Source organism: Prionailurus bengalensis, chromosome D2 (assembly GCF_016509475.1).
Source record: "Prionailurus bengalensis isolate Pbe53 chromosome D2, Fcat_Pben_1.1_paternal_pri, whole genome shotgun sequence".
NCBI lineage: Eukaryota > Metazoa > Chordata > Mammalia > Carnivora > Felidae > Prionailurus > Prionailurus bengalensis.
The window spans coordinates 11,722,912-11,737,612 of NC_057351.1; the positions used below are offsets into that span (position 1 = coordinate 11,722,912).

The 14,701-nt window shown below is 49.4% G+C and overlaps 1 protein-coding gene across 11 annotated transcripts in view; it reads right to left on the minus strand.

Annotated features, from left to right (window-relative positions):
• The window catches only part of RYR2 (ryanodine receptor 2), a 756,924-nt gene extending 743,418 nt beyond the window's left edge, over nucleotides 1–13,506 (minus strand). For all 11 annotated transcript variants that reach the window (XM_043596215.1, XM_043596214.1, XM_043596207.1 and 8 more), the window contains exon 1: nucleotides 13,353–13,506. In XM_043596215.1, coding sequence (XP_043452150.1) covers nucleotides 13,353–13,400 — 48 coding nt within the window. In that variant the 5' untranslated portion in view covers nucleotides 13,401–13,506. The remainder of the gene's footprint in view (nucleotides 1–13,352) is intronic.
• Between the last annotated feature and the right edge of the window lie 1,195 nt (nucleotides 13,507–14,701).

A 14,701-nucleotide genomic window follows, 5' to 3' on the forward strand; every position in this document is an offset into this window, starting at 1 on the left:
TGCCTCCACTCGCGTTCCGATTCACCTGGGATCCTGTCTACCCACCCGCCTCACCCAACTCATCAAAATCTACCCATCTTTATTTTGTTTTAATATGAAATTTATTGTCAGATTGGTTTCCATACAACACCCAGTGCTCATCCCAACAGGTGCCCTCCTCAATGCCCACACCCACTTTCCCCTCCCTCCCACCCCCCATCAGCCCTCAGTTTGTTCTCAGTTCTTAAGAGTCTCTTATGTTTTAGCTCCCTCCCTCTCTACCCATCTTTAAAAGGCACTGATGACATCAAAGATTTCTTTTAAAGAGGTAAAAACACGACTCTTAAGCAAACATAAAATGAACGCACGTCTGAGGTTTTACTGAATTCCTAAGCAATAAAGGACCAGTATGACAAGAGAGCAGGTTCAAAGGAGAATCCGAAGGACGTGTGCATATCAAAGTCCTCCAGAAAAATGAACCTGAACTTGCTAGCAATGTGCAAAACTGCCGAGTGCCCACGTTCCACCAGACACTTTGCATTTTCCGTGATCGACAACCAAACACTCAGGAATCACTGCTCTGTGTTTCCCACAACTTAAGGAATTGTAAAATAGCTCAAAAGACCAAGGAGAGGCAGAGATGACCCAAATAGGAGAATGAGGCGGACAGGACACCCGCAGTTCTTTTTTCATCGGCCATATCCACAGTCCTGCCCAACTCTTCCCAACTGTTGGAAGGAAAGAAAGAAGGCAAGGACAGGAGGAGGAGGGAGAGAAGGAAAGACAACAACGGGGTCTAGTGCCACAAAGACCCTGGGCTCACCACCCACATCATGTCCTCACTCGCTGCCCTTGAGCAAGTCACCGCCCTACATCTATCTTCTGATCTGCATGAAAGCAGTCAACTGCCCTGCGGACGTAATGGATTGCTGGGGGAATTGAATGAATGAATGGTGGCTATCCTGTCTGAGCCAAAACTCTTGAGGAACTTTCATTTTCCTCCACTAGAAAATCCTTAAGCTGGACCTGACGTTCCTTTTGAGTCTGAAAACACTGTGACCATAAATGCCTCCTCCAGGAAGCCTTAGGCAACCATAATTATCAGACACACATCCTTCCCTCCTTAACATCCTGGCTCGTAGCAGTTATCTCCTTCTTGCATCTGATCCACGGTAGGACATTTGCTGTTTCTTTATTCCCCATCCCACCCACCAGAGATACAATAAACTCCTTGAAGCAGAACAGGCCCAGAGAGATTTGAGTCCCAGCACCTAGCATGGTGCTCGGCACATAGTAGGTGGTCAACAAATATTTCAAAATGAACCAGAAGAAAATACAGGTCGCAGCCACCACGAGCTATCACTTCACACCTGTCAGAATGGCTATTATCAAAAGGATCAAAAGTAACAAGCGTTCACCAGGATGCAGGGAAAAGGGAGCCCTCGTGCCCTATTAACAGGGATGTAAGTTTGGGCGGCCACTACACAGAACAGTATGGAGGGTCCTCAAGGAATTATAAATAGAAACTATCACAGGATCCGCTTCTAGGTATTTAACTGAATGAAAGGAAAACACGAATTCCAAAAGAGACCTGCACCCTCCACGTCCACGACAGTATTACCACAACAGCCAAGACATGGGAGCCACGTAAGTGTCCACAGAAGGATGAGTGGAGAAAGAAAACGTGGTATACATTTACACACCATGGACTGTTACTCGGGCATAAAAAAGAATGAAATCTTGCCCCTTGTGACAGCATAGATGGCCCTCGAGGGCATGACACCAAGTGAGATAAGCCAGACAAAAACAAATACTGTCTCATCTCACTTGTATGTAGACTCTGAAAACAAGAACACAACAAAAACTCACAAATACACAGAACAGATGGGTGGTCGCCAGAGCTGGGGGCTGGGCGGGGGGGGGGGGGGGGGGGCAAAATGGGTGAAGGGGGTCAACAGGTGCAAACTTCCAGTCACAAAATAATTAAGCCTTGGAAATGTGAGGTACAGCATGGTGACTACAGACAATAATTCCGTATTGCATATTTGAAAGCTGCTAAGAAAGAAGATCTTAAAATTTCTCATCTGGAGAAACAAATATTTTGTGACTATGCGTGGGGATGACGTTAACTAGACTTACCGTGCTGATCATCATGTTGTACACCTGAAACTAATATAATGCTATGGGTCAATTATATCTCAAATAAGTAACTACATACATACGTACGTACCAAAGCGGTCTTGCAGGGGAGGCGGGGTGGGAGAGACAAGACAGTAAACAGGAGAAGGAAGAGCTAAAACCACAACTCTCTCTTCTCCTTTGCAGTTCGTGTATCCTCATGTGTGTGCAAAGGACTTAGGTTGGGCCAATTTTGCAGGCTTTCCTGAAGGATGCTGTTCTCCGCAGCCGCAGTCGTGGGACCTTAATACTCCATAATGATACCCCGTCTTCGGGACACAGTGGCCCCCTTTACTGTCACAGAGAGGACAGCAGAAGAATTGGATGCTTCCGGCTTCCTTGACAGCCATCAATCAGAAAGCATTCAGCTCAGCTTTTCATTTTGTCTGTGACTCGGGAAGAAACGTTCTCCTGATGTTTCATGGAACCTACAAGCCAGAACCTGTAAGCTGAGCAAAACTCCCAACCGGGAGCCTTGTCCGTGAAGACAAATCATGACAGATGTGTCCCGGACCAGAAGGGATGGAAGGGATACGCTAAGAGAGAATAAGGAAAAAAATAAAACGCCATCGGGGATTAAATCCAGTAAAGACGTGCGAGCATGCGTGTGGGCGTCTGCTAACTTTTTCAGGTGCCTCAATCACCCTTCCATCATGCTCTTCTCTGAAAGAAAAGAAAATATGTTCTGCTCTATAGGCTCATAACTGTACATGCCCCTGAAGGGCAGTTCTTTAAAATATTCTCTCCTTTCAAAAAGGCGCTTCGATATGTATTTTCATCCCTCAGCCTATTCCCCCAAATGTCCACTGTTCCAAAAATAAAATGAACCCAAACTTTCAGAAACCCTAAAGAGGAATCGGGACGGGGGCATTTTCAGAGATCATGGGGCATTTTGAGCTTCGGCTCCTGCCTAACACATTGTTCTACATTCTGGATGCTGCCCTTTGTGTGTTTTTTTCACGTCTTAGATAAAACCAAACCTACTTTCGTGGCAATTTACCCCACCTCACGGAGGTGGCCTTTGAGCCCTCCCATTATGGCTACAATCACCACTCTTCACCTTTTGTCTCCTCTGAATTTACACAGAGCACAACCCTCCAGGACCACGAGCCTACCGGTCCCCAGGTGACGTGTACAAAGTTCCGCTGTTTCGACACCTCAGCTCTACGGGACTGGCTTGTGCCTGCCAAGTGTCTCCCACGTACCTGGTATTATTATACCGTGAACAAACTCAGTTTCCGATGTGTGCCTCTTGAGTTAGGACGGCCTAGTCAACTTTGCACATGACTGCTCTATTCTGTATTTATCGTCAACATATTATCAACATATTGTCTCACAGAATCCAGTCACTTCGATTCCACAAACATCTAAGGAGGGCCTCTCATGTGGCACGTACCCTGTGAGGCACTGGTAGTTTAAGAAATTCACACTCGATATTATAAAGTACATTCCCACAGAGAAAAGCAAGGCATCAAGCTTCCCTCTGGTTTTAAAACAAATTAATCTCCAGCCGAAAGGGACCCCATACAGTCTTTAAGTGTGCAGGTTCTAGAGCCACCTGCCTGGGCCTGAAACCCTAGCTCCACAGCCTGTGTCTGGCAATAGGGGGCCAGTGACTGAACTTCTTTGTACCTGCCTCTGAGGGATTTTGTATGGATTTCATGAGGAGATAAAAGTGAAATACCCAGAGCAGACATTCTGGACAGTGACTACGAATATACCTACGAGAAATTAAGTCACCAACAGCGGTAGGTAGATAATTCTGTAAAATAGCCCCGGTCTCCTGACCACACCAGAGAGATGATGGCCCTTCAGGGCTGCCACCATACTTCAAGTGACTTCCGTCAGTCTCTAGAATTGTCCAGATGTCCCTAAGAATTCCCCCAGACAACCTCAAAAGACACATGGGATGATGCTGGTTTGTCTCTGGCCCTGCCCCCATCAAAATGGCATCTCTCACAGACGGCTCACCCGTGGGCCCTGTCGCTTACTGCGTTCAAAGAACAAAAACGAGACATTCAAGTATGAGAAGCAGGAACAGAGAACAACATTTCACTGCCACCCCAAACTAATTTAACAGAATTTCACTTTGGGGTCAAAATTTGGTAAAAAAAGAAATATGGAGTGGGGCCCCTGGGTGGCTCAGTCGGTTGAGCATCCGACTCTGGCTCGGGTCACGATCTCGCGATTTGTGGGTTGGAGCCCCACGTCCGGCTCTGTGCCTACAGCTCGGAGCCTGGAGCCTGCTTCAGATTCTGGGTCTTCCTTCTCTCTCTGCCCCTCCCCTTCGCTCCCTCTCCCTCTCTCAAAAATAAATAAACATTAAAAAATAAAAAAGCCACCCCTGAAAGCCACCCGTGAAAAAGTATATATGGAATACTATCTTGCTCTCGTGTGAGTGCATTATACGTGTGTATGTGTGTGTGAGACCAAAATTTCTTAACGAAAATTTCTTTGAATGTGAAAGAAATACAAACTCCACCGAAATCTCAAAGACGTTAAATCATAATTCCTTTTAATTTGATAATCAGAAACCTGCTGTGGGAAGCAAGCGAACACAACTTTGAATGGCTATAAACTCAGTGTGACATTTAGTACTGACTTTAACAATGTCCTGATTTACTCAACACTCAAGGATTTGAGTTGTCCCGTATTTTTCTTTTTTTGTCCTCCAAAAACATATCTTTTATAGGTACCATATACGTATCTTTGGTTTATATCTTTGGTTTATGTATTATATCTTTGGTTACGTGTTAAAACACAAGTAAAATTCACGGGTTCATGTGACCATTATGAGTCAGATTCTAAATTCAGAGAGAAATGAAATAATTAAAAATTTCGTTAGAAGGGGAACACGTGTGCAGAGAATTTTTCAAATCACAGAGATTCACAGGGGAAAACACTGTTTGCTGTGGAAGGAAACATTAAGTGGACCACACTCGGTTGCTCTTCCTGATGTGCTGATGACGATGTGGGACCCGTGACCCTCACTGGCCAGCCACACGTGACCTTCCGACACACATGAATAAGTGTGCGTCCTTGTGAACAAGTGTGTGCTCATGGCGCCCCCTGGGTGACTCCTGCCTCAGCCCCCCTCGGACCCAACAAGGCCCCACGGCCCTGTGAGTTCCTAGAGCCCTTTCCGCGGTGTTCCTCACTTTGCCCTGCATTCGCCTGGCTCCCCAGCTAGACTTAAGGTTTTCTTCAGGTAAACTGGCAAATCCTCCTCTCCAGCCGGCAACGGTCAGTGGCTGTGCACAGCCACCTAGCGGAGGTCTCACCGGGGCACTCGGTGGCCCTGGCTCTCTCTTGGTCCCTCACTCTGTTGACAACTCTGCCTGGTTAACGAGCCCAGAGGCAACGACACGCAGGTCCTCTGGACACTCCTAGTGAGTGGAAAACTTCAGATTTCTGTTTAATTGCAAAATAACATCACTACAGAACTTTCATTGGGCCACAGGAACCAGGAAATATACCTCCCATCTGGGCTTTGAGGCCAACTGTAATGTTTTAGGAAACCCCAGAACTATGCTCAGTTGTTCACTAACCCAAGTAAGAACAGGAAGCTAGAGAAGTTCTCACTAAGCCAGGAGAGCAGATTAAAAAGGAGGTTCACTAGGAGTTTAGTCACTGACCCTGTGATCTACCAGGATGGGAATTTCCAAGGACCTCAAAAGTCACTGAAAGTATGTACTTCCAGCACAAGGGTAAGGTGTTTTTTATTATTATTAATACTTATTTTGAGGGAGAGAGAGCAAGCAGGGGAGGGGCAGACGGAGAAGGAGAGAGAGATTCCCAAGCAGGCTGGACACTGTCATCACAGAGCCCGACGCAGGGCTCGATCTCACAAACCATGAGATCATGACCTGAGCCAAAATCAAGAGTTGGAAGCTTAACCGACTGAGCCACCCAAGTGCCCCAAAAGGGTAAGGTTTTTTTTGTTATACTCATCCTTATAAATGATTTGAGTTTGGCTGACCCCAGGAACTCCTAACACGGCAACCTTAGAGGGCCCCTCAGAGCCAAGTCCCCACTTGACCTTTCCCAGAAGAATTTCCATAGGACACCTCCACCCTCAAAGTCACACAATCATTCATGTTCCAATATTCTTCCCGTGATTCACAGAGATGAAAATAAGTGGACACAACTGCCCCACCAGAAGCGCCCGTGACGCCCTGAGAGTCACCTCACCATCTAGAAGCATCTCGTTTGAAATGCAAATTCTGACAGGGACCCAGTGTCTCTCACTCAGACTCACTCAGGCCTCCATTTAGTCTCGTTCTCTCCTTAGGTCAGTTGTCTCGGTAACTTCCCTCTCTGGAATGCTCCTCACATGTCTAGCACCAAATGCCCTCCCCTGATGGCCCAGGAGCCCCCGCAGCCCTCCCACAGCCCACCATCACCTCGTCTGTCTCACCCACACACCTGCCCTAACCTCCTACTCTTCTGCCCATAGGAGGGATCTTACTAACACTCTCCCATCCCCACGATGTTTGTCTACTTCTCTCATCACAGATAACTTCTTTCTGCATTCGAACACCTTCACGGGATCTTCACAACTATTAGGAGGAGGAGAGAGGGAGGAACTCTTCTCTTGTCCTGGTCCTCCATTTCCACGATTCCTCTCAAACCTGTCCTTTGCGCTAAGCATCATGGGAAATGAATGCCCCCAACAGTCACAAACCCCCCCACAGAGCCTCAGGGGAGCAAAATTAGGGCCACACGTAAGTGATAGAATGTGTGGAACAGGGACACTCGAGAGATGGTTCGAGAAAGGTAAAATCACAATTGGCTGGAGTGACCCAAGGGCTCCAAGAGGATGGGGAACTTAAGTAAGGTGTCAAAAATCAGATTATAGAAGGTCATGAACCAGGCAGAGCAACTAGACCGCATGTGACAGGAACGTGGAACCGGGGAGTGGCGTCACGGGCACCGGGTTTTAGGAGGATTCAAATGGCAGGAGAATTCAAGGTGGGTTGCTATTGGCTGGTGGGGTAGAGGGACAATGAAGGGTCACAACAAGTACTGGGGTGTGAAAGAAATCTAAATCTGAGCCAGATGCCAAGGAAAACACCCCAGGAGATGATGACAAGATACAGGAAGAGAAGAGAAAAGAACTCAACAAATGCATGGAGTGCCTACATGAGCCAGGCAGTGGAATAGGGTTTGCACATAAATTCTATCACATGATCTTCAAAAATCCCCGAGATGCCTAATATTATCTTTATGCCATAAGGGAAATTAAAAAAAAAATTCCCCAAGTACATAAGCTAGGTAACTGTTGGAGAAAGACCTCAGAGCAGGTCTATGAAGGTTAGGACCACACTGGTGTTTCTAAGAGCTCAAAATGGCAGTGCCACTGGCCGACACAGAGCCACTGGAGGAAGAGCCACTTAGGGGGCTGAATACACATGAGCTCAGGACGGGAGAGCTGGCAGCGAGGGGCAGAGCACGGTCAGTTCTGAGGTGGGTTTCTCCTGCAGGAAGGAGTGACTTTGACAAAGTTCCTATAATTGCTCTGGCTCTCAGAGTTGGATGAGGTCATCGTGAAGTCTTTTCAAACTCTATTATTCCAAAGATCCAGCCTGATCAGAAATATATATCAAAATGACTCCGAATGTGCCAGGTCTCCAAAAGTGCACACAGGAACTTCGGGAGGGAGGGTGAGTCTAGCAGAGCGCGTGGAGACTACAGGAACAGGGGCGGAGGGGCGCATCTCGATTGGGCATGGAGGGGGCTCCTGGAAACATCCAGCTCAGCGGTTTTTCGGGGTAAAAGCAGCTAGGTAGCAATTGCAAGGAGAGGCAGAGACCAGCTGTGGGTGGAGCCCACATTTGGAAGAGCTGAGCGGCTAAATGGAGAAACTTTAGGGCGGGAGAAATCCGAGTGCGTCAAGGTGGACCAGAAGAACAGCGGAGAGGGAGGCAGGGAAAGGAGGGGTATGTGCGGACTCCCGCCCGGCACCAGGGGCCAGGGGCCAAGGTCTAGGACGGGCGAGAAACGGCAGCTTCAGAGAAAAGGAAAGCAGCGTCCTTGTCAGTGGCTGGAAGGCCGGGGGTGGATGTGGACAGGGAACCCTGTGAAGGGGAAAGAGAAGGATACGACAGGACACGTGGGTGGAGGATGGCGTGCTGAAAACCAGCTCCCTGACCGTTCCGCAGAGATTTTCCCGCACCTGGCTCGACTCTCCGCCACTGCTAGGGACCGAATGTTTGCAACCCCCTAAATTTCATACGGGGAAATGCCAACTCCAAATGGGACGGCATCAGGAAGTGGGGCCTTTAGCAGGTCATTAGGGCAGGAGGCTAGGACCCTCAGGAATGGAGTGAGCGTCCTGCTAAGAAGACGCACAGGGCAGAAGATTTTTCTCTCTCAGCCCTGTGAGGACACGGCAAGACGGCCAGCTGCAAACCAGGAAGAGGTCACACGTGGCAGCTGCCTGCACCTGGATCTTGGACTCCCCAACCTCCAGAACCGTGGCCATTAATATCTGCTTAAGCCCCCCTCCCCCACTGTATGGTCTCGTTATAACAGCATGAACCAAGACAGCCCCTAATTTGGAGTAGGACACTAGGCCAAAGCACCTCAGCTCTCTGAGCTTTAATCCTTATTTAAATGACCGCGGGGGGGGGGGGGGGGGGGGGGAAGGGGGGTAGACGAGATGTCGTTTTCTAAAGGTCTCCTCCTACCCTAATATCCTAGAATTTTTACATGTGTTTTCTTCCCTTCTGATTTCACGCCAGCCTCTAAGTCGCTTCTTTGCAATTATAATTGCAAACCACATCTCTCCGTATTCTGGATGCTTCCTTCACGCTGAATATCACGCCCTGCACGCGGAAGGTGCTCAACAAATGTTTTTCTGAATTAATAAAATTCCCGTAATGTCACAGTTTCAGGAGCCAAATGTGTGCCTTCCTCCTGTCTCCAAGGACAGTCCCAGAAGTTGTAATCTTCTCTCGGCTAATTCAGCCTTGATAAAAAAAACACTTACCTAAAGCCCAAGTACAAATAAGACTGAATGTCAAATAAATTAGTGCCCTAATTGTTTCAGATCCTGCCCTTCCTGTGAATGTGTACACACAAATTTAAAAAAAAAAAAAGTCTGATTATGTAAGCCTGGGTGCACTTTCTATCAGTCCCTTGACAAAATACCACAGTGCACATCTATCGTCATGCCTTCGTTATCAAGTGAACAAAAGGTGCAAATTCCCACGGCCCACTCAGAGTCTTTTCCTTTGTACTCCATGACATTCCTACAGCTGACAAAAGCCACTGGGTACCCTGTCTGCTGGAGCACTGAAACCTACTTGAACCGCTGATATGCAGCCTTTCTCTCCTGGAAAGGACATTAGCCTAAAATCTGAATTTCAGTCTTAGTTCCGCACTGTTGAGTCACTGACTTTGTACAATTAACCTTCCTGTACCTCCACAAACGAGGCTAAACATTCCGGCTCAATCTACTTCACACTGTTGGGTGCTGGAACTGATACTTTAGGATTCTTACTATTAATTGCGGAGTACTTTCTAAAATTCTTATTATTATCTCCAAGATGTACACGTCCTGCAAAGAAATCTACAGTTAAATTGCTCATTCTGCAAAGGAAGGCCGGAGGAAAGCCAAAACACCCCCATAGGAATAATGTCTGCAGCTTGGATTAAGTTTTCAATCTCGATCTACGCATAAACACAAAAAAGAGTAACTGAACTTTCCGACACACAGGAAGGAAAAGCAAAGTACTTGGGAAAATTAACCCCTGACCAAGGTCATCTTCCATCATGGCTTTCTTGAAGTCAAGAAATTCCCTCTATAAAATTTTATGATTGCTAGGAAAATAAGAGGAGTGTTACTAAAAAGATCCGTGGTTTTAGTACCAAATTACAGTTCACTGAGAATTTTAAAATAAAATAAACCACCCATTCCAAATCACAGGCATGTTTGGATAGGACACTGAACAAATCCATCACGGGCTGAAGGCTTATTTTATGATAGGATTAGGTCCTTAGCACATCCAGGGTTTACCCGTCCACATTCTCACTTTCTCTCCAAGATAAACACATCAGAGTGGGCAAGCTTCCAGCTGGTGGGGGAGTCACTGAATCAAAGATGATCGTTCATCCACATAACCACTTGCAAGAAATGTCAGCAAACTCACAACTGCATAACGATAAAGCCTGGCACAGGCTAACCAGTCACAAAACTCCCCTTCACAAATGACGAATTAATTCACAGCAGTGGACATAACTCATGGACACAGTTCATTAAAAAGTTCACCTTTGCTTCCCTTAACAGTGATCACCGATGTCTTCTAGAAGAAGAAAAAGAAATCAAGCTTTCTGTGGACAGAAGGATGCCAAGGATGTGTCAATGAGCCACAGTGTTTAAATAAGAATCCAAGATAATACTTAAGGTGCTCTAATCACATATATGAAATGATCAACTACACAATTAAGGTCTCCTAATGACTGATATTCGTTTTTTTTTTTTTTAAACACAATAGCTTCAACTGTGATCTATAACTGTTTCATCTAATATACAGATTATTAACCCTCTCTGGGCCATTTCCTTTAAAACAGAAGGAGAAGGGGCGCCTGGGTGGCGCAGTCGGTTAGGCGTCCGACTTCAGCCAGGTCACGATCTCGCGGTCCGTGAGTTCGAGCCCCGCGTCAGGCTCTGGGCTGATGGCTCGGAGCCTGGAGCCTGTTTCCGATTCTGTGTCTCCCTCTCTCTCTGCCCCTCCCCCGTTCATACTCTGTCTCTCTCTGTCCCAAATAAATAAATAAACGTTGAAAAAAAAAATTAAAAAAAAAAAAAACCAGAAGGAGAAGGAGAAATAACTCATAATGAGAAGATTGCACACAACAGAGAAATGCCCTGGGGGGAAAAAAAGAGAGAGAGAGAGAGAGAGAGAGATGAATTTACGGTAAGAACTACATTCTCTCCGTTAATAACTCCATTACCATCTCTGAATCATTAACACAGTCTCAGGTTAAGAGAATAAAATGGAAAGGAGCAAGGGCAGAAGGCAGTGGAGTTGGTGGTAAAGGACTGGAGAATTCCCACGTAAAATTGTAAAATTTAGAGGAACCGGCATGTTTTCCTTTTAAACGTTAAGCGACACCAAAAATATTCCCCTGCTCCACTGTGCCACCTCCTTCAAGGTCATTTATCATCAGCACAACCTACGGATGTTTTATTAAAAGAAAAATCCCAGCCTAGGACTGCCAAATCTCTACACAGGACCCACTTATCAAAGGTGTCGCACCAGCTGAAAGGCAGCTGTTGAGTGGCACGGAGTTAACATTACTTTATATGTGCAGAACCCCATCAGCACGCACGTTACCCCGGTCTCTATTAAGTATTCTGATAACACCACGTCCACCAGCGTGGCTTAACATTTAAGCCTGCAGGAAGCCCTTGAATGTGTGAAGCCTTCCAAATTTTTCTAGCTGATTTTAACCCTTATGGGGTTTGAAAAACAAAACAATTTAAAAATTACACAGGAAATAATGCTTTGTCCACTTGAACGAAAGATGTTGTGGTTTGGAGAAACATATTTATTTCCATGTGTCTTTTATTCATTTTTTTTAAACCTTATGGACAGTTTTTCACTTAAAAAAAAAAAAACTGTGTTATGAGTAGGCTTGAAACATTCCCCACGAGCAAGGATTTAGTCTACAGGCTCTTCAGAGTCCAGTCGTGGGCCAGTTGTACTTCCAACAGCATATATAATGGTGCATAACGTGTAGCCGTTAGCTCAGATCATTCCCCATTTGAGGCCGACCCTGGATCTTATCCTTTACAAAGGCTTTCCACCCCCACCGTAAATATTAAGGAAAAAATAAATGCCTTCAAAAATTAGAAGACCAAAAGAAAAAAAAAAATGGCCACTTACAACGTTCCTGAACAAACTGACCATTTTCACTTGTTCTGCTCCTGTATACATCATCTACACTATTTTCACACCTAAAAGTTACTGTCTGGCTAATATTTCAAAATTTAAATCTATGATTTTCGTGACCGTGCAGGTAATTGGGAAGTGATCTCTTTTGCACCGTTGAGGAAAAGAAGCAGAAGCTGCAGTCCTCGGGCGGGGGTGGGGGGGAATCCTGGAAGGAAAAATCTTTCGGAGGGGAGGAAACAAGTGCCGGGAAAGGAACGACGGAAGAAAGGGTGCTGCAAATGCTAACTAGGTTATTCCTACCGCGAAGTTACGGCATTTTCTTTTGCCAAGAGGCTCTCCAGTCCCAGCTCTGAGGTGAGCAATGCCTCAGCCTGGGAAGTATCTGCAGCGTTCGAACAAATCAGCGAGGGGAAGGAGCAGCGCCAGGAGGTACTTAAGGAGAAAAAACATTCTATCAGTGTGGAGCCAACCTTTCCCTGCTGCCACCCAGTGTGGAAATTCCGGGCAGTCACCCTGCCCTTACACACGCACACGCGCTCACACTTTGCTGCACTAGGCAGTCAATAAGCCAGCATTGAGAGAACGACACGTTCACAATGTCCCCGCCACCCCCGCGTGCGCGCGCGCACACACACACACACACACACACACTCGCTTCCCATCCCTTCCACGTTCTGCAAACGGTCGCAGCACCGTGGCCCGCGTGCCAGGGAACCTCGGTGACCACCGGGGCGATTCCTCCTCCCCTCCGCAGCACCCTGACTTGGGGGAGATTGGGGGGGGGAGGGGGCCGCGTCCCGCACCTCCTCCGGGACCAGCCGACCGCGGCGCGCTCTACGCCAAGTAGGCGAGTCCCGGGGTTGCGCGACAGCGCGCGGGTCCAGCCCGCAAGCCGGGGAAACCGCGCCGCGGCGGAATTCCGGCGACAGCCCTCGTCCCGGGGCCCCACAGGCCCCCCGGCCCGCACCACCAACCACCCCCAGCGGCGATCCGGAAGGCGCAAGCCCCGCCACGGGTCAGGCCGGACGGGCCCTCCTCCGGGACTCCGGCGGCTGCGAGGCGCCGGTCCTCGGCGCCCCGGGACCGGAGGCTGCGCGCCTCCCGCCCGCTCTCAGCGCTCCCGCCGCGCTCCGGCCCCGGCTTCCCCCACGCGCGCACGGACACGCACCCTTCCCTCCGGTCGCCCCCACACGGCTCCCCCGGGGCCCCGGGGGCACCCCGCCCCGCCCGCGCGCCCCCGCCGCTCTGCCCGGCCCCGGCCCCCGGGGGAAACGCGGGCTGCGTGCCGCTTACAGTTCGCAGGAACTGGATCTCGTCCTCGCCCTCGCCCCCATCGGCCATGGCTCCGCGCCTTCTCGCCGGGGCTGGCTCCCGAGCCCCGCGGAGCCCGGCGGCGGCCCCTCGCGCTGCCTCCCGCCGCCGCCGCTGCTGCTGCTGCCGCCGCTGCCGCTGCGCCGCCCGGAGCCGGGGGCGGAGGGGGCCGCGGCGGCCGGGTGCGAGCGCCGGGCGGTCCCCGCCTGCAGAGCGGAGGAGGAGGCGCGGGCGGGGGCGGCCGAGGCGGGAGCCTCCCTGCGCCGCACTGTGCGGGAGGAGGGCGACCCCGCAGCCCAGCCGCGCCGGCCCCGCGCTCCCTGCCCGCGGCGGCCGACTGCTCGGCCCCGGCTCCTCCGAGCGAGTGCGCCCAGCCCGCGGAGCCCCGGCTGGTGCCGCGGTGGGGGCGGGGAGTGGGGGCGGCGGGCGGGGAGGAGCTCGCCGGCTCCCCTCTGCTGCAGGTAATCCGCAGCCCGCCGCTCGGGCCCGCCAAACCCGAGGCCCAGCGCCGCTTACTGGCTGCCCTGGGTATCGGGGCCCCGAGCACCGAGGAGCGCGCAGCCTTCCACCTCCGCGGGTCCGCCCGCCCCTCTGACCTTCGGTGAAACCCGGGGCTCAGCGTTCTCTCCTCCCGGAGGGGGCTGCGGCGGTAACTCGCGCGGCACCCCGGACGGCGCGCAAGAATCATCTTTCAGCTGGACGCACGGAGTGGGTAATCGAAAATTAAGTCACCCAACACAGGGTATTTTAAAACTTGGATTTCCTCTACTTCTGACCGACAAGGGGATTCTGCAATATCTAGTCTCGGTGTACCTTGCTTTTCACAGGCCATCCGTACAAAGTGCGCGGTGCACAGAACTGGAACAAATTCATTCCGCGAGTATGTGGGGAGTGCCTATGGCAGACACCTGTAGTGCGAGGCAGACAACAGAGTATAAACTCTGATTCGACTAGGAACTGCAGGAAAGGGGGGGATCAAATAAACTTGAATCGCTGATGAGCTAAATAGACTTTGGTACCCATTTATTTCTGAAGAAATTCAGAACATCTGAACACCTCACCATATATCACAATATCTTTACCTCGCACAAATCCACCCAATAGCTCACCACGTCGCCATTTGACAAAGGGCTGTGACTTAACAAAATGCAGGGTGTCTGAGACGATGTGGACAAGAAGCACTAATCTCTTGTCCCTAGCCCACCGCAGCTACCTAAGATACTTAATAAGCATACGCGAAGTTTCCAAACGTCAGTCCTACAAAGATTAAAGAACAGTAAAATTAAGGTTTTGCATCAGTTTACCTAACATTACACATTTTGCGGCATCGA